Raw genomic sequence first — 27,444 nt, 5'->3', positions numbered from 1 at the left:
GCATTTCTCAGGCTCTGGCTGTTCTGCTCTCACTTGGTCCAGGGAGTGGGGGTGATTTTCCATATAAACAGCACAATGGATTCAACAACAACAGCAGTAAATGTTAGGAGGAATATGTTGGTGTCAGAAGCTCTCATCGCACCTGACTTCTCAATGAAACCGGTGATGAACCCTTCCCGTACAAAAACTAAGTGAACTACACCTCCAGCTGTCGAACCCTCCTAGTTCTCACCCCGCTCCAGCTCTTCCCCCTCTCTCAGTTGTCCGAATTGTAACTCAAAAGGTGGAATATCAAGGTCTTTAAAAAAAAAAAAAAAAAAAAAAAAGGACACTACAGACTAACCAAAGAGCAGGGAGAGAGAACAGAGTGAATTACTTAATTCCCAAGAATAGTGATGTTGGGGAGGCAAGACCTAAACTGGAGCTTAGCTCAAGAGGGTTTTTAGCTTCACCCAGGAAAGAATTCAAGAACAAGCTGACAGTAGAAGAAAACCACTTTATTGAAGCAGCGTTACAGCTCCGGTGGTGTTACAGCTCTGTGACTGCTTCTGCAGAGCAGGGCTACCCTGTAGGCAGAGAGTGGCAGCTCAGGGCAGTTCTACAGTCATATTTATACCTACTTGTAATTACATGCAGATTAAGGGGCAATTTATGCAGAAATTTCTAGGAAAAGAGTAGTAACTTCTGGGTCATTGGGTCATTGCCACGAAGGGGGTGGTAACTCCTGGATGTTGCCATGGCAATGGTAAACTGACATGACACACTGGTGGATGTATCTTATGGAGAGCTTAGGCACTGGACATAATTGTAGACTAGCTAAAACAGGGACAGGATCAAGGAAGGCCTCCGGGGTTGAAGATAGATACGCTGAGGCCTGAAAGACACTAGGGATTTGAAAGGCAAAATGAGTGGACAAAGCAGAGGAAGAAGACAGATCCCGCTGAGCTCAAACCAGAAGCAATGGGGCCAGAGTGAAGGGGGGAAGTCCAGCCCCCCCTCAAAGGGTCTCCATGGCAGGCCAAGGGAGAGGTGGGCAGGTGGGGAGGCAGTGAGGCAAGGAGGTTAGAAAGTCTATAAGGCCTTGTTTGGCCAGTGTGCTTGGCCTGAAAGATAATTAACCCGGACAATGAAATGATTACATAATTCTTCTACATTATTTGCCATTGTTGATTAGAATAAGTGTTTTGCACATTTAGAAATAAATGTAAAATAATACTGTCTTCTAGAGACTCCCTAGAAACTGTTAGGAATGTAGTAACTCATCTAGGGATGGTGAGTCATAATGAATTTTCAAAACTGTGACCTGTCTCCTCAGTTTCTTGTAAATAATTACCAGCTAACACATGTTTGTTTATATGTCCTCTCCTGGAGGTCACGTCATGGAATCGAACCATCGGTGGTGGGAGATTACAAAAGGAAATACTCCATGTTAACAACAAGATATTTTAACATCTTATTTATCTGAGCACAAAAGCTGGAAAGCTTGGCCTAAACATGCAACTAGCAAATGTTTTGGGTGCCATTATGTTCTTGAAGCTGACATATTATGTTCTTGAAGCTGACATATTATGTGAAACCTTTAGCTTCTAAAGGAGAGAGAGAACAGCTAGAATAATAAATTATCTTTTACTGTCTCTGGCTAGGCTACAAAATTGAAAGGGAAGAGATATGCTCGATTTATAAACTGAGCAGATGACATCGCATAAGTCACTGCGATTATGTTGAGGTGAGACGGAAGTTACAATCTCCAAATGTTTGTTGGAATTGGGAGAGAAATGCAGGGGAAGCTAGTACCACACCAGAGCCACTAGTCCATTGAACATCAAACCTAAGGAAAGAAAAAAACACGGCTGCTGTGTTGTGTGTAATCCCGATCCAGTTTCCCCTGGAATGGCCATTCATGCCCAAGAATGAGTCAGAGATCAGGGAGGGCAGCCTGGTCTGGCCGGCAGAGTCGTCCTGCTCACTCTCAGGGAGGCTGTGCAGCGTGAAGTAATTGCAACTTCGACAACTGTCCCTTAGTTCTAGAGCATTTGGAGTCAGGGACCCTTCGTGAATGCTAACAGCAAGAACATTATGCATAAGTAAAGAAATATCAACAAACATAGTGGAAGCATTTGCTCTGAAAAATTCCCCGTGATAGATTATCTAGGGGACAACACCTAAGGCCAAAGCTTTCTCCAAGATAATAAAGGAAAATCCTTGTTTTGCAGTCTGAAAGATAATATAGAAATCAGTCTTGGAAGTGCCTATAGGCACTACTAAATTAAAGAATGAAAAAATCAGCCAGGGATTACGGTGGCTCACACCTGTAGTCCCAGCACTTCGAGAGGCCGAGGCAGGTGGATCACCTGAGGTCAGGAGTTCGAGACCATCCTGGCCAACGTGGCAAAACCCCATCTCTACTATAAATACAAAAATTAACCCAGCACAGTATCACACGCCTGAATCCCAGCTACTCAGGAGGCTGAGGCAGGAGAATTGCTTGAACCCAGGGGACGGAGGTTGCAGTGAGCCAAGGTCACGCCTCTGCACTCCAGTCTGGGCAACAGAATGGGACTCCATCTCAAAATAAATAAATAAATAAAAATTAATAAGTAACTGGGGAAACATCAGGCATAGCTGGATCCAGGGTCCAAGTGATGTCTCTCTTGGAGACTGTCTCTTTCTCATCACTTTTTCCTTCTGAGCACTGGCTTGGTTCTCAGACAGGTGTCTCATTGTGGTCACATGTATGAGGCTGTTTTATTCTGACTGACGAGGCCAGAGCTGCCTGTTCACCCCTGGGCTAGGGAGGGGAAAAGGAGGTACAGCCATCTGAGCTTGCTGGAGCAAGTACCTTGAGCTAGGAAAGAGAATATTAGTTTTCCTAGTTTCCACGCGTTTTATAAGGGTCAGTAATGACTGCAAACCTTTTATTTTACTTTTCAGGAATCACTTTTAACATCTTCTTTAACAATCTCCCTTTTGCTCTTAAAGTTATAAACATCAAATTATGGCTGAGTGGCATTACACCTGGAATAAACTTCAAGGCACATTGAAGAACTTACAATCAGGCAGGGAAGGGGAGGATGTGGGTTGTTCTATTAGCCAACTTTTGTTTTAGGTTAGACGTCTTGAAGACATGTACCATAAACTGACAGGCTCCTTCTCAGCAAAGTTTTGACATGGTTTTGCTTTGTGTGGGAGTCTATTGACTTTCTTTCTCCTGATAAACTTTGCACACATCATCTGGAGGCTTTATTAACATCTTGAGAGAAAACAAACTTGCAATTGAACATGATGATAGACTCATTAACTTTTTAGGTCTGATCTGTTTGACTAGGTGTAACTTAATTGTAAAACTGGCATTGTTAATTTAACAAAGTGTACATTTATTATACAGTCCTACAATTTGCATAGTTATTTTGTATCAGAACTGATAAAATGAGTTACTGGATTTATGTAATACCCAGTAAGTCGAACACTTCAGTATGAAGGCTAAGACACAATAAAGAAGTCACAAGATAAACAGGCTTTGCCATGACTATTTTAAAGGCTTTATTTATGTACTAGGTAGAGAATGTTGTGGTTATGCTTTATCTGGCATTTTTTGGTTTGTTTTTGTGGAGTTTCTGTTTGTTTTTAAAGACAGGGTCTTGCTATGTTGCCTTTGCTGGTCTCAAATTCCTGGGCTCAAGCGATCCTCCTGCCTCAGCCTCCCAAATAGCTGGGACAACGGGTGTATTCCACCCTACCCAGCTGGCATGTTTTAACTTAGAGAAAATTAAAACTTTAAGATTAATAATGAAACCTCTGCATGGATAGGAAGACTTAAAACTAGTAGTTGTGTCTTAGAAAAGAATCTGTATCTCACTAACGAGGAACTATTCTAGCCTGGACAGTTTCTGAGGAGAGAGTAACTGGGGAATATCTGTTGCTGTTAGCTACAAACAGGATTTTAGGTTTGTGAGAGGCATTTAGATTGATTTGAAGTGACAGGCTGTCTGTCTTAACTTGGTAACTGTGAGAACCTTTCTGATATAGATGTAAGATACTTATTACGAGTTCATCTCATAAGCAGTAACCACAGCCCTGTATCCTGTTAATATCATCAGAAAATTTGGATGGATAGTCTTTTGATGGGTATAGTTGAGTTTAATCTCAATACACAATGTATATTTGTGTGAGTATTTCTGTATCTTCAATACATATTTCACAATATCTGAATATATATATATATATATATTTTTGTGTGTGTGTGTGTGTGGAGGCTGATTAGAATGCGTCACCACTAACAAAGGGTGACACTTGGAGAGTTTTGATCTCACACAGGGTCCACCTCGTGGCGGTGCAGCAGTCATCTGCTGGTGGCTTTCAGACCCGAGCCACCTTTTCCCCCTCTATGCTCTGTAAGTTGGGGCTGTTTCTGGAGATGGGAGGGCCAAGAGGAGGCAGAAGCCAGGGGCGTTTCTCCCTCTCTCTCCAGGGGACATCTCTGGCAGTGGCTTCATCCCATTCATTGTCACACTCCCAACCAGACAGCCCAGCTGCAGAGCTATGGTGACTCCAATACCTTCTCCCATTGTCCTCTAGCCCCAGATGGCAGCTGTGCAATAATGACGCTAATCTCAAGTGGCTTCCTTTCTCTGTTTAGTTCTCCTGTGCTTCCATGCCTCTATAACTAATCTCATTCAATTCCGTCAGTTGAACTACTTGGTGTGGGCCCTGTTTTCCTAACTATACCCTGAGCCATGCCAATAGCTATGCAGTTACATGTTAAGTATAAACCCTATACCCATTGCAACCTTGTTAGTGAAAAGTGTCTGTCCCCACTGCTTTATCAAGAGAAGGATAGTTTTTTTTCTTTTGGGGAATATTAACTAAGAAGGATTTGGAGACTAGAATGGAATTTAACTCTTTGTGAAGATAGATGTAATATTTCGTTTGGAAAACATAATTGTTAAACAATATCTATAAACATAAAATTTAGGATGTTTAATAAAAGCTGTTAGAAGGATCATGGGTAAATAAGTCAGGTCTTACTGCTAATGATTTTTTCAGATTTGACCATATTATGACTGATAAGCAGGGCTTTCAAGCCAGTTGTCATCTATTTTTATCATAATTTGAAATCTATCAAATTGTATTTGAGTTTGGCTAATTAGCTTCTGATCGTAAATGTGTTTATACAGTTGGATTCTTGGTGTCAATCTAATTTTCAGATTTTGCTGGGTTATTTATTCCATTCTTGTTGCTCCAGTTTTCCTCTTTGTGAGTGGCACTGCTTATGAGTCATGGATAAAGGGACATAAGTGAGCAGGAGTGGCTTCCAGGAATGCCACAGTCTGGGTGACATCTTCCTGCTCTTCTCCCCTGGTCCCCCTTTGATTTGTATGGGTCTGATGTGATTCGGAGGGTCAGGCTTCGACAGTGAGGAGGAGAGGGCAAGTGAGTTATGAAGAAAGAGAAGAATGGAAGGAAGGGATCACAGCCTCGTCCAGAGAAACGGTAAAAGCATGAGTGGCCTTTCTAAGAACTCGAGGAATACAACTTTGTTGGGTTTTCCATTTAATACTAATGAAGTGGAAAACGGGCCGGGTGCGGTGGCTCTTGCCTGTATTCCCAGTACTTTGAAAGGCTGAGGTGGGTGGATCACTTGAGGTCAGGAATTCGAGACCAGCCTGGCCAACATGGTAAAACCCCATCTCTACTAAAAATACAAAAAATTAGCCGGGCATGGTGGCACACACCTATGATCCCAGCTATTCAGGAGGCTGAGACATGAGATTTGCTTGACCTGGGAGGCGTAGGTTGCAGTAAGCCAAGATCGTGCCACTGCATTCCATCCTGGGTTACAGGGGGAGACTGTGTCTCAAAAAAATAAAGTTGAAAACGCTTATGGCATTTAACAGTGTCACAATATAAAGCCAAGCACATTTTCTAAGGCCTTATTTTTTTCAAGTATAAAATCATTTAGGCTATCATTTGAAAAAAAAAAAAAAATGGCCATTTGCTGTTATAGATTTTAGCTCCCTAGCTAATTAAGGTTTCCCAGAAGTGACTATTGGTATACAAATGAAATGAGTAAGCCCCTGGGAATTACAGCTCCTGGTTAGGTGGGGGAATCTTTTTGTAGCTGATTTATCTGTGAACTAGTATTTGTAAGAGGTGGGGTGGGCCGCTCGGAGACTCAGTTTACCCACAGTAAAGGATTCTGTTCCAGCCACACTAGAATTGACAGCTGGGCTTCATGATGAAGCGGACATTCCCCGGCTGCTCCCCCAGAATACTCTGCTTCCCTAGTGACCGAGAAGCAACTTCCCCGGCCAACCCCTGCACACGCTAGAACTCCAACAATGCCACCTTGAGCAGCCTTGCCTCAGGCATAACCACTGTCGCTCAGCACAGCTGGAGATGTTTCTTGGGCCACTTGGCTTGGGCCCTGCCATGCCCCAGTGACCTCACAACCTTCTGACCAGCCTTCTTGGACTCCAGCTAGAAAGCTTTCCTGTCTTTGACTTTTTTAATTTTTTAAACTGAGTAATTAAGAGAAACAAAACAGAATTCAGAGACAGTTAATCCCAAAGAATCATGCCACTGTCTGTGAGATGACACCCATGTGTGAGCACGCCATCTCAGACACCCAAGGTGGAATTTTCGAAAAAGGCCCTTCTGACTTCTATTATGTGTTCCTTTATTGTCTGCTGGTTTTGAATACAGATTGGAAATGTCAGAAAAGACTTCAACAATCCAGTCCACTGATTGTATAGGAGCAGAAATGACCAGATCGGCCGGGCGCGGTGGCTCACACCTGTAATCCCAGCACTTTGGGAGACTGAGGCAGGTGGATCACCTGAGGTCTGGAGTTCGAGACCAGCTGACTAATACGGTGAAACCCCATCTCTACTAAAAATACAAAAAATTAGTTGGGCATGGTGGCACATGCCTGTAATCTCAGCTACTTGGGAGGCTGAGGCAGGAGAATCACTTGAACCCGGGAGGCAGAGGCTGCAGTGAGCCAAGATTGCACCATTGCACTCTAGCTTGGGCAAAAAGAGCAAAACTCCCATCTCAAAAAAATAAAAATCACTCTGCTAATTAGCCTGCAAGAAATGGTATTATTATTGAGAAGCAATTCTCCATAGGTCTCTCGTTTGTCTGCTCATCTCTGAGGGAGGCACCAACTTGTTCTGACCCATCTTTTCAAGGAAGTTTTAGAGCAAATGACCTTGAAAGTAGAGAAGATAGGGCCAGGCGCAGTGGCTCACGCCTGTACAATCCCAGCACTTTGGGAGGCCGAGGTGGGCAGATCACGAGGTCAGGATATGGAGACTATCCTGGCTAACACGGTGAAACCCCATCTCTACTAAAAATACAAAAAATTAGCCGGGTGTGGTAGCAGACGCCTTGTGGTCCCAGCTACTTGGGAGGCTGAGGCAGGAGAATGGTGTGAACCCGGGAGGCGGAGCTTGCAGTGAGTCAAGATAGGGCCACTGCACTCCATCCTGGGCAACAGAGAAGACTGTCTCAAAAAAAAAAAAAAAAAAAAAGTAGAGAAGATAATGCTTCTCTCCAGATCAAAAGGCAGATTTGCTTATTATGAAGTATAATAAAGACAATGTCTCCCTTCAGGATGAAAGGATGGCCTGCTTAGAACTATTTATAGAAGATTTGAGTTTCCTAAGCTCAGAGTTCTCAGCTGTGATGCAAAACCAGTGCACCTGTAGAATCTGACTTAGCCCATCTGCTTCAAACCTGAGAGACGTGTGGAGGGGAACTGGTGTCATATGACACTCATGCTTCTTTCTCCCTGTGCTCTGAGTTCTGCAGTCCTTTGTCTCTGATCCAGGAGTCTCTTGTCTTCTGTCAGCTTTTACGATACTGTAGCAAACTAACTTGTTAACTTGCAAGCTGGGTAAAATCTCACATGCTTCACAATTCTTGCCAGTTATTCTAGTACTACAACAAAAACATTCTTTCATAAAAATTGGTGGAGAAAGCACTGAAATTTACTGATGAGGCATACAGGGTTGGCAATGTGAGTTTTAGTTTTATCACACTATATGTATTACTAGAATTTTTCAACTATCTGTAACTTCTTATACCATTATCTATAAACACCTACCTCCAATAAAAAGGCTTTTATCTGCTTGAATTTTATCTGGTGTTAGAACAATTTGTGATTTGTTAGCTGAATGTCTACTGCAGCTTTCTGTAAGCTAAGAAAAAACATAAATGCTTTCTATCTATTTATCTGTATATGAAATACTTTCTCAATAGTCCTGCCAACTCAGCTATTTTGGAGGAATTACTTTACGTTTTGAACAAGGATTTTTTCATGTCTGCAAAAAACAGTCGTAGCTAGCTCAGTGTATTTCATAAGGGTCAGTCATGTCCTTCAGACTTTTCATTTTGGTGTTCAGACATTGTTTTAAATCTCTTTCTCAATACCCTTGAGCTGGCCGTTGAAGGATTTGTTGCATTTCAAAAGATTGAGTAAAAGGAATGTGATCCTATGTTCAGGAAAACAAAACATAACCAAACAAAAAAATCAGCCAGCATGATTTCCATGCTGCTGTGGGGAAGGTCCTGGACTCATGGGCAGGACTCCACAGGCATGCCTGAGCCTGGACTCATCACACACACTGGACATCCCGTCCACTCCAGCAAGACTCCACACACACACACCTCCATGGGCTGAGGACTGCAGGTGTGAGGGCCGGCTGATACTCCACTGCCCCAGATAGGATAGGTTTAGTTAACTAAATTATACCACCTGGGATTGGTGAGACTGGTAGTGAAGAACAGCCTGGGTTCCAAATCCCTGGCTTTGGGATACTTCTCTTTAAAATGGCACACTCAGCTGGGCGCAGTGGCTCACACCTGTAATCCCAGCAGTTTGGGAGGTCGAGGCAGGTGGATCACTTGAGGTCAGGAGTTCAAGACCAGCCTGGCCAACATGGTGAAACCCCATCTCTACAAAAATACAAAAATTACCCTGGCATGATGGCAGGTGCCTGTAATCCCAGCTACTCGGGAAGCCAAGGAGGGAGAATCACTTGAACCTGGGAGGTGGAGGTTGCAGTGAGCCAAGATTGCTCTAATGCATTCCAGCCTAGGCGATAGAGTGAGACTCTGTCTCAAAAACAAAAAAAGTAAAATGGCACACTCCAGATTTTTGAGAGTCACATATGTTATGTAAGATGTAGCATTATTTTCAGACGTGGTAAGCGACCTGCTACAGCAGCGGTCTTGCAAGAGAGTAACTAGAGCTTACTCACTTTGCCTCTGACACTGGTGGAGCTCCGGTTTCTCACAGTGTGGGCCCCTGAGCGGTAGGAACAACATCACCTGGCAAGTTGTTTGAAATGCGAATCTTGATGCCATCCCAGAAATTACAAAAATGCCAGGGTGGGTTCAGCGATCTCTGGTTTAACAAGCCCGTGCCCTCTCCCACCCAAGTGATTCTGATGCACACTACAGCTGCAGATCAAGGGGTGTTGCTCAGGGTATCACATGTCAGAGGAGAATGAGGTTAGTAAATTATAAATAGGAAAAGAAGAAATTAAATGTTGCTGTCAAACGTGTAAGGGGATAACATATAGCATTTATTAAGTAAATGATAAATAGCATTGATTAAATAGCGTTTTTCAATCTATTGTTTTTCATTTAAGAAGTATATGTCAGGCTGGGCATGTTACCGGCTCACACCTGTAATCCCAGCACTTTGGGAGGCCAAGGCAGGTGGATCACGAGGTCAGGAGATCGAGACCATCCTGGCTAAAACAGTGAAACCCCATCTCTACTAATACAAAAAATTAGCCAGGCGTGGTGGCGGGCACCTGTAATACCAGCTACTCGGGAGGCTGAGGCAGGAGAATGGCGTGAACCCAGGAGGCAGAGTTTGCAGTGAGCTGAGATCGTGCCACTGTACTCCAACCTGGGCAACAGAGACTCCGTCTCAAAAAAAAAAAAAAAAAAAAAAAAAGAAGTATATGTCATGCCTATCCTAATGTCAGTCACTGTTAGAATACAAATATGAATAACGTATTCTACAAATGTCTCATCGTGGACAGCTGTGGCCTGCAGGGAAAAATCCAACTTGCCACATATTTTGTAAATAAGGTTTTGTTAGGACACAGCCACACCCATTCATTTGCGTACTGCTTATGGCTGTTTTTAGCTACAAGGCCAAGTTGAGAAGTGTGACAAAGACCATATAACCCACAAAACCAAAAGCACTTAATATGTAATATCTGGCACTTTACATCAAAGTTTGTCAATACCAGGTCAAGTGTTTTAAGGGAAAATCATTCCCACATTTCAGGTAGTTAAACACAAGTGGAGTTAGGAGTAAGTGTGGTATGCAGGGGTTATTCTGTCATCCAGTAAAATATATGTATTTTTTTTTCAGTAGCAAAAAATTTAGCTTCACAGACGTTAGTATCATGAAAGGTATACAGACTTTGGGACAAGAAGCAGAGCAATTGCTGGCCAAACGCCTTGGTGTGTGAGTGAACAGAAGGAGAGTGAGAATAAATATAGAAGTTAGAACAGGAAAAAGTAAAGAGAAAACATGGTTGGGATGGGAGACTATTATTAATCAAAAGAACATGACCTATGTGAAAAGCTAAAATGAGGGAGTATGTGGCAGGACCTGGCTGGGGAAAGGAACTAAGAAGCAGCAAGATACTGGATTGGAACATTCCAGGTGCCTGGCACAGAGGGTGGGCGGCAGAGTCTTCATAGGAATGCTGGGGTGTTGCTGCCAGGCAGAAAAGAGGCAGACTCCAGGTGGGGCTGGGAGAGCCATGCTTTGCTGCACTCTCGGCTGGAATGTGGTGGGGTAATCTCGGCTCATTGCAACCTCAAGCGATTCTCCTGCCTCAGCCTCTCGAGTAGCTGGGATTGCAGTCATGTGCTGCCATGCCCGGCTAATTTTCGTATTTTTAGTAGAGATGGGGTTTCGCCATGTTGGCCAGGCTGGTCTCGAATTCCTGACCTCAGGTGATCCACCTGCCTCAGCCTCCCAAAGTGCTGGGATTACAGGTGTGAGCCAACGTGCCCAGACTCTGCTATACTTCTGTGTCTACCAGGGGTCCATGTGTACTTGTGTGGCTATTTACAGTAGGGCTCTCTCAATTCCTGACTCTGCTAAATGACTAACCATGTAGTGATACTGGAGAAAAAGCACTGGATTTCCCTGCGGGGAGCTTGAGTCACTTCTTGGCTTCACCTCTTACTGTTTGACCCATGGGCCCATCATTTCATGGCTTCACGTCTCCCTTTCCTCATTAGTGAGAGGCTTCCTCCCATCTCCACGTCGTGTGATTCTTCTAGACTCACTTATTATCATCGAGGGGCATGGCTAAAAGAAGGTCACAGCGTATTTCTCCAGCTCCCTTGCTTAAGGAGCAAAAGAATAGCAGAGACTCAGGGCCCTTGTAAAACGGAATCGTTGACCACTTTTGCACAAGGTCATCCGTTCCTGGGAAAGGTTTGAGGCTGATTTATTTCCATCTCACACCTCATACATAACAGATTTCTTCTCTTGCCCAAAGAGATTGTCTACTGTCGAAACGTTTAGAGGAAAAATGAGCAGCCGGGATCCATGTGTGTGATCGTATTTATCTTTCTTTCAGGAATTTTTCTTTAAATGTGGAGCACACCCCACCTCTGACAAGGAAACATCAGTAGCTTTGCACCTGATTGCAACAAATAGTCGGAACATCACTTGCATTACGTGCACAGACGTCAGGTAAGGATCTAAAAATAGTGTCACTCCCCCCACAGACGTCAGGTAAGGATCTAAAAATAGCGTCACTCCCCCCTTTACTTTCCCAATACCGTTCTGCCATACGAGCCTTCCTCAGTGAACTCTCTTTCCTGGGGGGTGTCTGCTTTGTTTTGAAGCATCTGCCCAATTTGGGTATATTTTAATGTGAGGAAACAATTGAAAATGCCAGTGACTTAGTTTAAGTAGGTAAATAGGGTCCTAAGATGGGAGATGGCATATCTACAATAGTGTATGTAATCTTAGTTGATATTAAAATATAAGCTCACATATTTGAGTATGAAATGTAAACTCATCCATTAAGTTCCAAAATAAAATTAAAATATGGTGCTAACATTAGAGATGTTAACATTAGGCATGTGCCACCACACCCAGCTAATTTTTTGTATTTTTAGTAGAGACAGGGTTTCCCCATGTTGGCCAGGCTGGTCTTGAACTCCTGACCTCAGGTGATCTGCCCATCTCAGCCTCCCAAATTTCTGGGATTACAGGCGTGAGCCACTGCACCCGGCCAGGAATGGAAAAATAATTTATGAACACCATAACACGTAGCCCATACATTTTATTTTCACAATGTCTTTTCCATACATTTCAGTTCTCCATATTCGCCTATACTTATGCTGAGGCTTCGCACACATTCATACACTCAAAATGAAAGCAGCTAGTTTGGGACCTTGTTATTTCTAATCCCAGTGAACACAGCAAAAGGAAGCAAATGTGGAGATGGCCTGTTAGTGAAAAAAGGGAAAATGACTCCATGTGAATTGCAGTGTAGGAGCCAAGGACAGAGTAGAAGAAACTGAGTCTGTTTGCTCTGCAGAGTAGGCAATTCAGAGTACAATTCCTTACTCTACACTTTCGGAATGGACAGAGAAAAGAAATTAGCTTCATTACATGTTCTTTGAAGTTGGCTAAGAAGCTCAAACTGCAATAGTGAGAACTTAGCCCTCATATCAGGAAGAAATTTTTTTTTAAGATTTTTTTTTTTTTTTTGAGAAGGAGTTTCGCTCTTGTTGCCCAGGCTGGAGTGCAATGTCTCGATCTCGGCTCACTGCAACTTCCGCCTCCTGGGTTCAACCAATTCTCCTGCCTCAGCCTCCTGAGTAGCTGGGATTACAGGCATGCACCACCACACCAGGCTAATTTTCTATTTTTAGTAGAGACAGGGTTTCTCCATGTTGGTCAGGCTGGTCTCGAACTCCTGACCTCAGGTGATCCGCCCGCCTCAGCCCCACCAAGTGCTGTGAGCCGCCACACCCAGCCCAGGAAGAAATGTTTAATGAAATGCCAAAATGAATTAATGAATAAAGTCAAAGAATCTATTGTTTCAGACTTTTAAGCAAAAATAGTCGTATACCCTAATCATTTTAAATGTTGTCTCTCTTTGGCTTTTGGAACTGTATTAGATGGTCTTTTAAAGTTGCTTTAAACTCTGTGATTTCATGATAAGCAAATGTTCACACTCCTATCAGGCTATTTCTATTCTCTAATAAATTAAAATTAACATGTTGATTAATAGAAGCCCAAAAACCTTAACAACATCTGTTGAACAAACCTGTTTCCAAGAAGGAATAAAAATGAGACATGATTTTCTCATGTTTAGCCACTGCTGTGGCAGGAAGCGCCACAATATTGCCTTTAAAATGCAGCGCTTCAGCCTCTCTTGGCAAGGTGAATGACTGTGTACTGCTAACGCTTTCAACATGCAAGAAGAACAGCTAAGATGGGGATTCTGGTGTTTCAGGAAAGGAATTGAAAAGTGCTAAAAGTGAAGGCTTGACTGCGCTGATAGCAGTAGGTAATTTAAGTCACTTTTCAGTTTTTCAAAGGAAAAATTCAAAATACTCTTCCGTAAGTCAGAAAGCAGCTCATCAGCCAGTATTTTAAACTTTCCATTAAGGTTGGTAAACATGACATTAAAATATGTGGTGATGATGGTATTATCTTACTAAGAGCGTTGCCCTCCCCGTTTCCTGCTGTTACGCTGTCACTTTCGTATTAATAACTGGCAACATCTTTCGAAGAAAATGAGCCACCTCCCAGATACACAGGGTGATAATTGCTGGAAAAATAATATTGTCACATTAAATTTTTTCATAGAATTTATAAATAGAAGCGACTATATCCAGATGCATCTTAAGAGTGTGTGTATATTGAATAAGGTCCCTTCTCGTGTAAGACAGCCGAGGGCCCCATATTGTGTCCAGAATTGGTGGGTTCTTGGTCTCACTGACTTCAAGAATGAAGCCGCGGACCCTCGCGGTGAGTGTTACAGCTCTTAAGGTGGAGCGTCTGGAGTTTGTTCCTTCTGATGTTTGGATGTGTTCGATGTTTCTTCCTTCTGGTGGGTTCGTGGTCTCGCTGGCTCAGGAGTGAAGCTGCGGACCTTCGTGGTGAGTGTTACAGCTCTTAAGGAGGCGTATCTGGAGTTGTTCGTTCCTCCCGGTGGGCTCGTGGTCTCGCTGGCTTCAGGAGTGAAGCTGCAGACCTTCGTGGTGAGTGTTACAGCTCATAAAAGCAGTGTGGACCCAAAGAGTGAGCAGTAGCAAGATTTATTGCAAACAGCGAAAGAACAAAGCTTCCACAGTGTGGAAAGGGACCCGGGCAAGTTGCCACTGCTGGCTCGGGCAGCCTGCTTTTATTCTCTTATCTGGCCCCACCCACGTCCTGCTGATTGGTAGAGCCGAGTGGTCTGTTTTGACAGGGCGCTGATTGGTGCATTTACAATCCTTGAGCTAGACATAAAGGTTCTCCAAGGCCCCACCAGAGCAGCTAGATACAGAGTGTCGATTGGTGCATTCACAGACCCTGAGCTAGACACAGGGTGCTGATTGGTGTATTTACAATCCCTGAGTTAGACATAAAGGTTCTCCACATCTCCACCAGACTCAGGAGCCCAGCTGGCTTCACCCAGTGGATCCTGCATTGGGGCTGCAGGTGGAGCTGCCTGCCAGTCCTGCGCCATGTGCTTGCACTCCTCAGCCCTTGGGTGGTCGATGGGACTGGGCGCCGTGGAGCAGGGGGTGGCGCTCGTCCGGGAGGCTCGGGCCGCACAGGAGCCCATGGAGGGGGTGGGAGGCTCAGGCATGGCGGGCTGCAGGTCCCGAGCCCTGCCCTGTGGGAAGGCAGCTAAGGTCCCGTGAGAAATCAAGCGCAGCGCCGGTGGGCTGGCACTGCTGGGGGACCCAGTACACCCTCCACAGCTGCTGGCCTGGGTGCTAAGCCTCTCATTGCCCGGGCCGGCAGGGCCGGCCGGCTGCTCTGAGTGAGGGGCCCGCCAAGCCCACGCCCACCCGGAACTCCAGCTGGCCCGCAAGCACCGCGCACAGCCCCGGTCATGCTGGCGCCTCTCCCTCCACACCTCCCTGCAAGCTGAGGGAGCCAGCTCCCACCTTGACCAGCCCAGAAAGGGGCTCCCACAGTGCAGCGGTGGGCTGAAGGGCTCCTCAAGTGCCGCCAAAGTGGGAGTCCAGGCAGAGGAGGTGCCGAGAGTGAGCAAGGGCTGTGAGGACTGCCAGCACGCTGTCACCTCTCAATATGTAGGAAAGAGAGAAGAACTCTTTCTTCGGACTTTGAGGGATCCATGTGTAAGGATATTATGAGCGCCTGCACAGACACTCCATGCAGTTTAGTGATCACTGTGGGGTTTTTCCGGGTAGCGCTTTCTTTTTAAATTTAGAAATCATTCACAATAAACTATAAAAAGTATTAGAAGTGGCCGGGCATGGTGGCTCACACCTGTAATCCCAGCACTTTGGGAGGCCGAGGCTGAGGTCAGAAGTTCGAGACCAGCCTGGCCAACATGGTGAAACCCCGTCTCTACTAAACATAGAAAAATTAGCCGGGTGTAGTGGCACATGCCTGTAGTCCCAGCTACTCAGGAGGCTGAGGCAAAAGAATCACTCGAATCCGGGAGGTGGAGGTTGCAGTGAGCCAAGATTGCGCCACTGCACTGCAGCCTGGGTAACAATAGTGAAACTCCGTCTCAAGAAAAAAAAAAACAAGTGTTAGAAGTTATTTTTACCCTCATGCTTAGTAAAATTTCTGTTTAATTTTTTCCAATATCTTGATTATGCCTAAATATTTGCAGTGTGTGTGTGCTGTATAATTATACATATATAGTATGTGTATATATATGTATATATATGTATATGTATAGTTTCATATCGTGCTTTTTCCATTTAGCATGACATTATGATAAATTTTCTCTGTGCCGGGCATGCATGTGGTGGCTCATTCCTGTAATCTCAGCACTTTGGGAGGCCAGGCAGGCAGATTGCTTGAGCTCAGGAGTTCAAGACCAGCCTGGGCAACATGGCAAGACCCTGTCTCTACAAAAAATATAAAAATTAGCCAGGCATGATGGCATGCACCTGAAGTCCCAGCTACGTGGGAGGCTGAGGCAGGAGAACGGCTTGAGCCTGGGAGGCCAAGGCTGCATTGAGCTGTTTGTGCCACTGCACTCCAGCCTGGGTGACAAAGTAAGACCCTGTCTCAAAAAAAATAAAAAATGAAAATAATAATAAATTTTCTCTGCCATGAAAACAGTTTTTAAAAAATAGGTACCTAAAATTCTGTTATGTGGGAATATGCTGTTGTAGGACTTTCTCCTTAGTTCAGCTAAAAACAGGGTCCTTGTCACACAACCATGAAAAATTAGGCCCGCAGACTCTTTGAAGGGTGAGAAAAATGGAATTTATTGGGCAAAAAGGAAACAAAAAAAGGGTAACGGGGACTCTCAGCAAAGCAAGATGAATATAGATGAAAATCTATAAAGCAAGATGAATATGGATTAAAATAATAGATGAAAATCAGAGTATAGTATTAATTTATCTGTAAATATAGTTTCTGTGAACTCCTTATCATACTGGGAAATAAAAGTAAAATATTAAGCCTCCAACTGACTGAACAGAATCCCTCCTGGTCAGGGCACCATAGAGACACCTTGGAAGCTGAGTTCCAGCCAGACAGGCCTGTTACGCCCCCGCCCTCACTAACCACCTCTAGGCTTCCTTTCCTAAGGGCGAAACAGAAACCAGGCAGGTTTTCCTGCCTCACCAATTGAATCCCAGGAGAGACCAGGCTCCTCCCCGCTGCAAACAGCATGAACTTCCCAAGGCTCCATCCCTTTCTCCCAGTGCGCAGGCTGGTCAGTTTCTCCAGGTACCTCCTTGGGTACCTTGGCTGTCTCAGTTCTATTTAACCATTTCCCCACTTGAGCATTTACTTACAGTTAAAAAAAAAAAAAAAAAAAAGACAAAACCCTATTATTTTACGGACATCATTGACTGCATGCCTTGGCTGTAAGAATACGGTCATAACAGTGATTGTAGGTCCATGGTAATGGACATTTTTGAGGTTCTTGATCCGTATCGTCACCTTCCTTTCCAGAAACACTGCTTTAGTTCTGATCTGGCTTCCCATGTTTGAGAGAGCTCCCTCCTGCCTCTCTTTCAGCATTGCATTTGCTCATAATTTTTGTCTTTGCCTATTTGATAAAGGAGATTTTTTATTATTATTGTTTTGTTATTTATGAATTCAAGAATTTCTCACTCACTTATTTGCATTTTTTATTGTGAGAGAACAATGCAAAACTTTCTCCGTACGAAAGCTGTTCAAAAAGTCTACAAAACAGATCTGGTTTCAGCAATTGCTTTCTCATTCACTATTCATAATATCACGGTGTCCTTTATAAATATACAGTTACTGTCTTTTGAATTTATGTTTAAATATATTGCTTTGGTCTTTATTTTAAAATATTTTCCTGGAGATAAATCAAATTCATAATTACAGACTTAAAAATAAAAGGGTGTTTTAAATCTATTTTTTATTTTATAATTGTTTTACTTATGATATATATGTGTATTAATCATACATCATTAATCAAATTAGACATAATTAACCATATAATAGATGAAAATCAGAGGATAGTATTATCTGTAAATATAGTTTCTGTGTACTCCTTATACTGGAAAATAAAAATAAAATTGTAAGCCTCCAACTGACTGAACAGAATCCCTCCTTGTCAAGGGGACCATGGAGACACCTTGGAAGCTGAGTTCCAGCCATGATGGGGTGGGAGGTCAGACAGGCCTGTTATGCCCCTGCCCTCACTAACCACCTCTAGGCTTCCTTCCCTAAGGGCTAAACAGAAACCAGGCCTTCGAAAAGACTCCACACTGAGGCCGGGTGTGGTGACTCACGCCTGTAATCCCAGCACTTTGGGAGGCTGAGGTGGGTGCATCACTTGAGGCCAGGAGTTTGAGAGCAGCCATGGCCAACATGGGGAAATCCCATCTCTACTAATAATACAAAAAAAAAAAAAATTAGCCAGGCATGGTGGCGTGCACCTGTAATCCCAGCTACTGGGGAGGCTGAGGCAGGAGAATTGCTTGAACCTGGGAGGTGGAAGTTGCATTGAGGCGTGATCACACCACTGCACTCCAGCCTGGGTGACAGAGTGAAACTGTGTCTCAAAAGAAAAAAAAAGACTCCACACTGATAATGTGGATAATCACTGGCTTATATCTTCCCAGGTACAAAACCAAGGCAAGATGAGATAAATCAGTCCTTCACCCTCCCTGAGACAGCTGTTTCCTCTATTCTGATTTTATGTAAAATGTAGGTTTACTGGGCACTAACTAAAGGCCCACAAGTACATAATCATCACAAGTATGTCTCATTGACTCCCCCTTTTAAGGAAAATGCATAAATGCTGAATCTCCTGAGAACCTCTTAGGGAAAAAACAGCCGCAGATGTATCTGTGACTTGCGTTTTTCCCAGGCGTGCTCTCAAGCTGGAGTAATAGACCTCCATGACTGAACCTTCTGCCTCAGTCACTCATTTCGGTTGTCAATACTAATGAAAGTAAAAATTTTATGTTTTTGCGCTTTACAAATATACTTCTATACAATAAAAGACTGATAACTCTTTCATTTACCTTTTTAATAATAATTCAAATGCTCTAATGCCACAAAGGTAACTTTTTGACTTTAAGAGAATAGCACAATTTCTTTGGCCTTCGGTTTCTGTGTAAAATCCAGGATTTTAAGTAGGTCATCTCCAAGGCTCTGACTGGTTCTAAGGACTGCAGGAGGGAGGAATAAGACTTCTTCATAGCTTATAAATTGATTGAGACAGTTGCAAAAATACTTGTATTTAGTCCTGTCTGTTGACAAATGCAGAAATCAAAGATGAAGTCTGCAATGATGCTGCCTACCAAATCACATATATGTGGTTGTAACATGTAGGCCGATGTATAAGAGACATTGTGACTCACGGCCAGATTTTTGGCTTACAGTTTAATTCAGGTACATGATTTGTGTCCTTTGAGTTTACATTTGACATAAAATATTTTCGTCTTTCTTAGGCCAGGCGCAGTGGCTCACGCCTGTAATCCCAGCACCTTGGGAGGCCGAGGTGGGCAGATCACGAGGTCAGGAGTTCGAGACTAGCCTGGCCAACATAGTGAAACCCCATCTCTACTAAAAATACAAAAATTAGCTGGGAGTGGTGGCATGCACCTGTAGTCCCACCTACTTGGGAGGCTGAGGCAGGAGAATCGCTTGAACCCAGAAGGCGGAGGTTGTGGTGAGCCGAGATCGTGCCACTGCACTTCAGCCTGGGCATCAAAGCGAGACTCCATCTCAAAACAAACAAACAAACAAAATATTTTACTCTTTTTTAAGGGAAAAAGTGAACTATCTGGGAACTAGAATATCCTGAGGATTTTTGTGAAGCCGCAGGTTCCCTTCTGGCATCAAGCCTTGTCTTCTCCTCTCCTTACCAACAGTAGTGACTTGCTCTTTGCTCTTCAGGGTTGTCAGCTGATAGTTTGAGGTTTATGAATATAAGCATAACAAGCTGAACAAAAAGCAAGAACTGGATTAAGCACAGTAAATCTAGCACTTGAAGGCAAAATAGCTGTCTTGTTTAGTATTTCCAATAGAAGTTACAACAGAAGGTTCAGGACATTCTTGGGTGCTAAGTCATAAAAAAATGGAACGGATAAGCCAAAGGGATACCGGAATTCTTTCCCTAACCAGTATGTGTGTCTTGGGGCTCACCCTTTGTCAGTGTCTTCCAAACGAAAATGATATTTCTGCTCCTTAAATCTCCCTTTACAGTGCTATTCTTCTAAAATTTTTAAAATGTAAGATTTGAAAACATACAAAATAGAAAAAATCCTTATTATGATATTGAGGACTAAACTCTGATTTTTTTTATCGTACCCAAATTCCTATCTAAGGGGCCTGGGGAGTCATGCCCTACAATTCATATATTCTCAACAGATAGGTTTTATTTAACCCTATTTATTGTGACTACTTTCCAAACTGACTTTGGGATAACATTATCAGACAAGGAAGAAAAACAAAATATTTTACCCCAAAACATGTTTCTTTGCTGTATCTTGAAAGGGCCCTGCAAAGCTGTCATTTATGGGGGAAAATTTGCATCTGTTACATAGCTAGATAGTTTTAACATAGCTAGCTAGATATTTTTCTATCTAGATAACATAGCTAGATATTTTTCTTCCAGGCCCTCCCAATCCTAAAGAGATTAAAAATCTAGCACCTTTTAAAGATCTGAATAGGAGACATTTGTCATCTATTGCCTCTAAGGGTAGCCATTATAAGACTTCAAAAGAACCTTGGTCTCCACAATCTTTTATCTTAACCTCAACATTCCCTTTCTGTCCATCCCAGGTCTTTAGACAAACTCAACCAAATGTCAACCAGAAAGTGTTTAAATTTACCTATAGGCTGGAAGCCCCCAGCTTTGAGTTGCCCCACCTTTCTGGACCAAACTAATATATTTCTTAAATGTGTTTGATTGATGTCTCATGCCTCCTTAACATGTATAAAACCAAGCTGTGCCCCAGCCACCTGGGATATGTTCTCAGGACCTCCCGAGGGCTGTGTCATGGACCATCGTCACTCATATTTGGCTCCAAATAAGTCTCTTTAAATATTTTACAGAGTTTGATTCTTTTCGTCGATAGAAGGCACCTAGTGAATCTCTGTATTTTATCTCACCTTTAATCGTTATTCCTTAGTTTCCAAAGCTGAAGCAGACTGAAAAATAGCCAGATTTGCTTAGTCAGAATTTAACCTTCGAGACACATGTTTGAAAACCCAGGTCCCTGTCGGGCATCAAATCTAAAAAACTGTTCTACCATGTTATCTCCCTCAACCCTTCCAATAAAGACTTACGTTTTTGATGTCATTGTTGTTTGATATAAATGGTTTCATAATTGCCTTCAAATTTGTCCTAAAATAGAATTCATTCGGCTTATTGAAGCAATGCCACAGTGGATTGCAGACTTAAAAGATTTACTTGGGCCTGGGGATTAGCAAAGATTTATCTCAAAGTCCATTTGTACTTCCTCCAGGTGTTCCTGGGGGAGAATGACTTAAAGATAATTTGACTGGATTTTGGTATGCATTCATTCATTCATTCATTTAACAAAGAGAGATAGGGAATGGAGATCTTAGTTACAATTCCCTTTGAATGCATTTGTTATGTCTTAAGCTTCTTTTGTCAATTCACATGTTAATTCTGGCTATAGTTGGCATTCTGTTGTGACTTAGAATTACTGTGTAAGTTCTTTGTCAGTCTGATTTTTGACATTACCAGTAGCTACTTTCCATCAACTTAAGATTTTCTTAAAATTTAGGGATCAGATGGGACCTGATAGTTTATCCAGTCATCAGGCTCTGAGGAGCATGGTGAGAAACTCAGGTATATGTACAAAAAGTTTAACTGGAATCTTTAACATAGCCTTTTACAGTAAGTGATTTTCTTTCTGTCATGGAAATTGTTGGAAGATTTTTATGTGTTGTAGCACCAGTGTTTGTGCACACAGAGCTATGTATTTCTCCCATTAGACCCAAATATGTTTATATTATAATAAACAGGGGTATGTTCTAGAGTCAATGGAAAATCTTACAACTTTTTAAGATGAAAGAGAAAACTTCAAAGATATATCTTCTAGCTTGAAGCAGGCTACTTCACACTGTGCCCCAGGCCCTACAGGAGTAAATTCTATCTCCTTATGCCAGGAGTGATTCTTTTCTGAAAAGTGTGACACACCCTCATCTAATCCAGTCTTGAGGGAGAGCTGCTATAAACCCTTCCATTAAGAATCTTTGCATAAAGCCTCAAGTAACAGGTGATCACCATGCTCCCTTTGAGATTCAGATGCAGTACTTAATGACCTGTAATTTTTTAGCTACATTAATTTAAAATAATTAGGGCTTCCATCTTATAAATGAAGAAATTGGATCTATCACATTAAAAAAATTACATCTGATCACACCACAAGGAAGTGGCTAAACCAATCTACAAACCAAAGTCTATATGGCTTGCATTGCTTTTCTTTCATTGCACCTTACCCTCCAACCTGCATGGTCCTGGCTTTCTCTGTACAGTAAAAAGCAAGGCTATCTGGTGAGGCCGGAAGGTAGATTTGCATGTGAAAAGGAAAATGTAGCAGTAAAGTGAGATTCAGAGAAAAGAAAAAGTTGAACTCGGCTGTGGTCCTGTGTGTCCGTCTTTAAAAACCAGTAAGAGTGGAAAAATACAGAGCTGCCTCCAAGTCTGCTGCTCTGCAAAATTGCAGGCTGCTTGCAGGGCAAGACCCAAATTGACTGACATGCCAGTGTGACTGCTCCTCCCCACAGTGGCCAGCACAAGACTTTGCATCAAAGAGATTTAAATATATGGGGACTTAAAGGTAAATCTGTTTCATGCAGTGTAACAAACAGAAAGCAAACTATATTCACATGAAACAATCTCCTTTTAAAAATCCCTTCTGAATTCAATAGACTAATTGAGTTAATTATTTAACTCAAACAAAACAATGAATTGGTCAGAAATCAATGGAGATTTTTAAGGAGGTATTAGAAATAAGGGGGAATGTCCAATTTCGAAATCTAAGTCACAGGATATAGATTATGCTGCCATATTATTTGGGGTCAGTTACTTATGAAAGCATAGAATAAATATTTTATCCCCACTGATGCTTCAAAATGTGAACCATGTCAGTTTTAATGTCAGTCAGTGACCTTCATTTCTCCCGTGGTGAACCTGTGGGCTTCAGATCTGAGCAGCTGCCGTCAGCAGAGCTTCCTGGAGATGTTACAGGTGCTTGTGCATGAAATTCTTAGGCCTTACCTTTTCATTTAACTGTCACCGCAGGTGCACAGCAACCCCCGCTGGGAAGAGCAGTGCAATATTGCAAATCCTCCTGGACCAATTTTGTGTCTCTTAAGGTCAACCTTGCGTGTTGTAACTGTCTGGATTTTAAGCAGTTCATTTTCTGTTGGTGGGTGTTTTTTGTCTTTTGTTTTTGTTTTTGTTTTTGTTTTGAGACAGAGTTTGGAGTTTTACTCTTGTCATCCAGGCTGGAGTGCAATGGCTCAATCTTGGCTCACTGCAACTTCTGCCTCCCAGGTTCAAGCGATTCTCCTGCCTCAGCCTCCTGAGTAGCTGGGATTAAAGGCATATGCCACCATGCCCACTAAGTTTATATTTTTAGTAGAGATGGGGTTTTGCCATGTTGGCCAGGCTTGTCTTGAACTCCTGACCTCAGGTAACCCACCGGCCTCGGCCTCCCAAATTGCTGGAATTACAGATGTGAGCCACCATGCTTGGCCTGTTGGTGGATGTTAAGAAAGATGGAGCGGCCGGGTGAGGTGGTTCGTGCTTGTTATCCCAGCACTTTGGGAGGCCGAAGCAGGTGGATCACGAGGTCAGGAGTTCAAGACCAGCCTGACAAACATGGCAAATCCCCGTCTCTACTAAAAATACAAAAATTAGCCAGGCATGGTGGTGTGCACCTGTAATCCCAGCTACTCAGGAGGCTGAGTTAGGAGAATCAATTGAACCTGGGAGGTGGAGGTTGCAGTGAGCCGAGATTGTGCCACTGCCAGCCTGGGTGACAGAGCGAGACTCCAAAAAAAAAAAAAAAAAAAAGGTGCTACATTCCTGAAGCATCTAAGAGACCCTTGCTAGAACTTTGTTAACAGTTAAGCTTTGTTTTTAAGGTCCATCTTCATCTGAAAGAAATACCCACAGTGTTTAAATAACTATTTTTTTTTTTTTTTGAGACAGGGTCTCGCTCTGTCGCCCAGGCTGGAGTACAGTGGCGCGATCTCGGCTCACTGCAAGCTCCACCTCCCGGGTTCGCACCATTCTCCTGCCTCAGCCTCCAGAGTAGCTGGGACTACAGGCACTTGCCACCGCGCCCAGCTAATTTTTTGTATTTTTTAGTAGAGAAAGGGTTTCACCGTGTTAGCCAGGACGGTCTCAATTCTCTGACCTTGTGATCCTCCCGCCTCCGCCTCCCAAAGTGCTGGGATTACAGGCGTGAGCCACCGTGCCTGGCCAGCAATTTTTTTTTTAAAAGAAAACTATTTGCATTACTTGTGCATTTATTTCTAATGGCAATTTTATCCTTATAATTAGCAATTTGTTATAAACTAGGTGAGGGGAAGAAGTTACTTTTCATTGCAAATAATGTTTGTGCCACTTCATATCTTCAGATAGAAATTTTAAACTGGGACACTTTTTAGTGATTAGCAATAATAAGATCTACCTTGCCCTCTATAAACATCCTTTATGTAGCTATATTTTCTCATGACATTTAGAATTATTTGTGAATTTGTCCTTTGTAGCTCTCAAAGCCTGTAGAGCTATTTGTGACAAAATAAGCAACAGTTTCAGAAACCCGGAGTGCAAACTTATTTATTGAAGCAAGGGTCATGGTGTGTTGATTCTGTTCCTTGTTAATTTGACAAATTCTGCGTCACAGGAAACATGGCCTCACGTGCTGTATCTTGTGTGCACTGGAAGTGGAATTTCAAGTTTCTAGATCTAGATGTAGATTTTCACAACACTAAGAGGTACTGGGCTACACAGATATACCAGCATTCTATTATATCAGTATCACAGGCAAAGCAGTCTCATGCAGGCATCTGAGATCTTTAATACCTCCTCTACCATCAAAGATAAGGTAAAAGTAGATTAGTCTGTTCATTCAACAGATACTTACTGAGTTCATCCGTGCCTCAAGAAACTATTCCAGGTGCTTCAAGCTGAGATAAAACCTCGCATTTCTGCTCAAGCCTGATGCATTTCTGTCGATGGCAGGGAAAGCCGTCGACAGGGACGCTCTCTAGCAGGTGAGGGTGTGATGGAACGGGACTAGTTGAAGCAAGGCAGAAGGTGTTAACACCTCTTGTTCATTTTCACTGTATCGTGGTAGAACAGGGACCCAAACTTTATTTCTTTAGGCTAAGTTGTCCCCACGATTCTTTTATAGTACTTGGCCAAGACAGAACTTTGAAGAAATACATAGAATCATTTGCTATGTGTTTGAGCAGAGCATGCACCAGTTTTCCCACTCCCTTTTCTTTTACACCTAACCAGCTAGATACGTACATTACCTGCCTAACCCCAAACCATCTCACATAGCTTCCGTTTCTGCTGAAGTACCTCCTCCTTGCATATTACCCTGGAAATGACCAGACCGTGACCCCAAAGTCAAACTTGAACACCTGTTGCTGTCATTGCCGGTCTCCACATTAGATTCCTTCTCTGAGCCGGAACAAAAGTGACTTTGTGGTGTTCCAGACTGCATAGGACTGTTTTCTTGTGCGCTCAGTCCAGACACATGTGTACATCAGGATAATGTGACATCAGTATATATTCCACAAGGCTGGAGAAGGTCCAACTATTGCTAACAAGTTGTATTGTTCTTACCATTTGTTAGATATTTTGCATGTATGTTGATCTTAATATTTCGAGTGTTATTTATACCCATTTTACAGATGGGAAAAATGGCAACAAAGAGATTATATTACTTGCCGAAAGTCGCATTGTTCTTAAATGGGGGAAGACAGTGGATTAATGTTAGATCCCATGATAATTCTGACACTAACATTCATGCTCCTTGCTGCCATTCTTTTTTTTGAGATGGAGTTTCGCATTTATTGCCTGGTTTGGAGTACAATGGTGTGATCTTGGCTCACTGAAACCTCTGCCTCCCAGGTTCAAGCGATTCTCGTGCCTCAGCCTCTTGAGTAGCTGGGATTACAGGCGCTTGCCACCAAGCCTGGCTAATTTCTGTATTTTTAGTAGAGACGGGGTTTCACCATATGGGCCAGGCTGGTCTCAGACTCCTGACCTCAGGTGATCTGCCCGCCTCAGCCTCCCAAAGTGCTGGGATTACAGGCGTGAGCCACCGTGCCTGGCCTCTTTGCTGTCATTCTGTATGGCTTCAGGAATATGTTTATTCCCTCAAAAAGTGACGTCGTTAATTGTGGGAGAAGAAGAGAAGTATGGCTAGAAGATTGGAAATGATTGAAGAGGGGCATTATAAGCTTAAAAATTGAAGAAGTGGCTGCAGATCCATTGCCCTTGGTTTGCTTGGGATTAATGGCATTCCTGCTTAATAAACGAGCTGCAAATCTGGGGCAAGGGGGATCATTCCAGTCCTGGGCTTCTGTGAAGGTGGTTCCTGACCTCTAGGGGAGGCATTGTGTGGCTTGCTGCTTAACAGAAGTTTGTGGCTCAGACACCCTTTGCTGAAAAGTATGGAGGAGCTTCCTGGGACTGAAAGGCTGGGGCAGCCCTCAGGAGCCACAGGCAGAGAGTGATGGGTGGTAGAGGAGGAGGCAGTGCCTACCCTGCAGGTTGTCATGAGGGTCACAGAGGCAGAGCAAGAAGACAACAAAGCGGCTTGGGAGCTTTCCTCACTCTGAGATTCCCAGGCAGTGAGGGAGGATGGCTACTGTCCAGGAGGGCTCTGGGCTGATACCCGGTGAACTCAGATGTCACCTGGACATCCTCGAGGATAAATCACCAAGATCCAGGGCAGAAGGTAGAGGCACACTGGCTAATAAGTGGGTGATAACCCTCAATCACTTTCAATCTTTGCTACCTTTTTTTTTTTCTTTTTTTCTTTTTTTTTTCTTTTGAGATGGAGTCTTACTGTCACCCAGGCTGGAGTACAGTGGTGTGATCTGAGCTCACTGCAACCTCCGCCTCGCAGGTTCAAGCAATTCTCCTGCCTCAACCTCCCAAGTAGTTGGGACTACAGGCATGCACCACCACACCAGGCTAATTTTCTTTGTATTTTTAGTAGAGATGGGGTTTCATCATATTGGCCAGGCTGGTCTTGAACTCCTGACCTCAAATGATCCACCTGCCTCGGCCTCCCAAAGTGTTGGGATTACAGGCATGAGCTACTGTGCTGGCCAATGTAATCATCTTATTTCTATCTTTTGGGTATTACCACCTGCACAAGTATTTTGTTTAGCTCTCTCATCTTTAGTCTGTACTGGGAAAATTCTAAGTATTTTTCCAAATATGAAATTTTATTATTAAGCTATTTGAGATCCACACATCCATAGTTACTTGACTTATAATAAAGTGACACCATTGAGATGTGGTTCTGGGTAAAGTTGATAACTTTATGTTCAAAAAAAAAAGAACCTCGACTTCCTATCATACACTATACATAAAAGTCAATACCAAATAAGTTGCAGATCTTAATATAAAAGTTGAAACAAGGAAGTTTCTAGAATGTAAAATAGTGCAATATCTTTATAACCCTGATAAAAAGGAAGATTTCTTTTTTTTTTTTTTCTTTCTTTCTTTCTGA

The 27,444-nt window shown here is 43.0% G+C and overlaps 1 protein-coding gene across 11 annotated transcripts in view; it reads left to right on the top strand.

Moving 5' to 3' along the window:
* The window catches only part of PRKN (parkin RBR E3 ubiquitin protein ligase), a 1,409,627-nt gene that overhangs the window by 766,140 nt on the left and 616,043 nt on the right, over window positions 1–27,444 (top strand). For all 11 annotated transcript variants that reach the window (XM_032162049.2, XM_058435658.1, XM_032162058.2 and 8 more), the window contains one exon: window positions 11,625–11,740. In XM_032162049.2, coding sequence (XP_032017940.1) covers window positions 11,625–11,740 — 116 coding nt within the window. The remainder of the gene's footprint in view (window positions 1–11,624; window positions 11,741–27,444) is intronic.

Source organism: Hylobates moloch, unplaced genomic scaffold (genome assembly GCF_009828535.3).
Source record: "Hylobates moloch isolate HMO894 unplaced genomic scaffold, HMol_V3 SCAFFOLD_2, whole genome shotgun sequence".
Classification (NCBI taxonomy): Eukaryota; Metazoa; Chordata; class Mammalia; order Primates; family Hylobatidae; genus Hylobates; species Hylobates moloch.
Note: the sequence above shows the minus strand (reverse complement) of the source record. Positions and strands in the feature narration are given on the sequence as shown.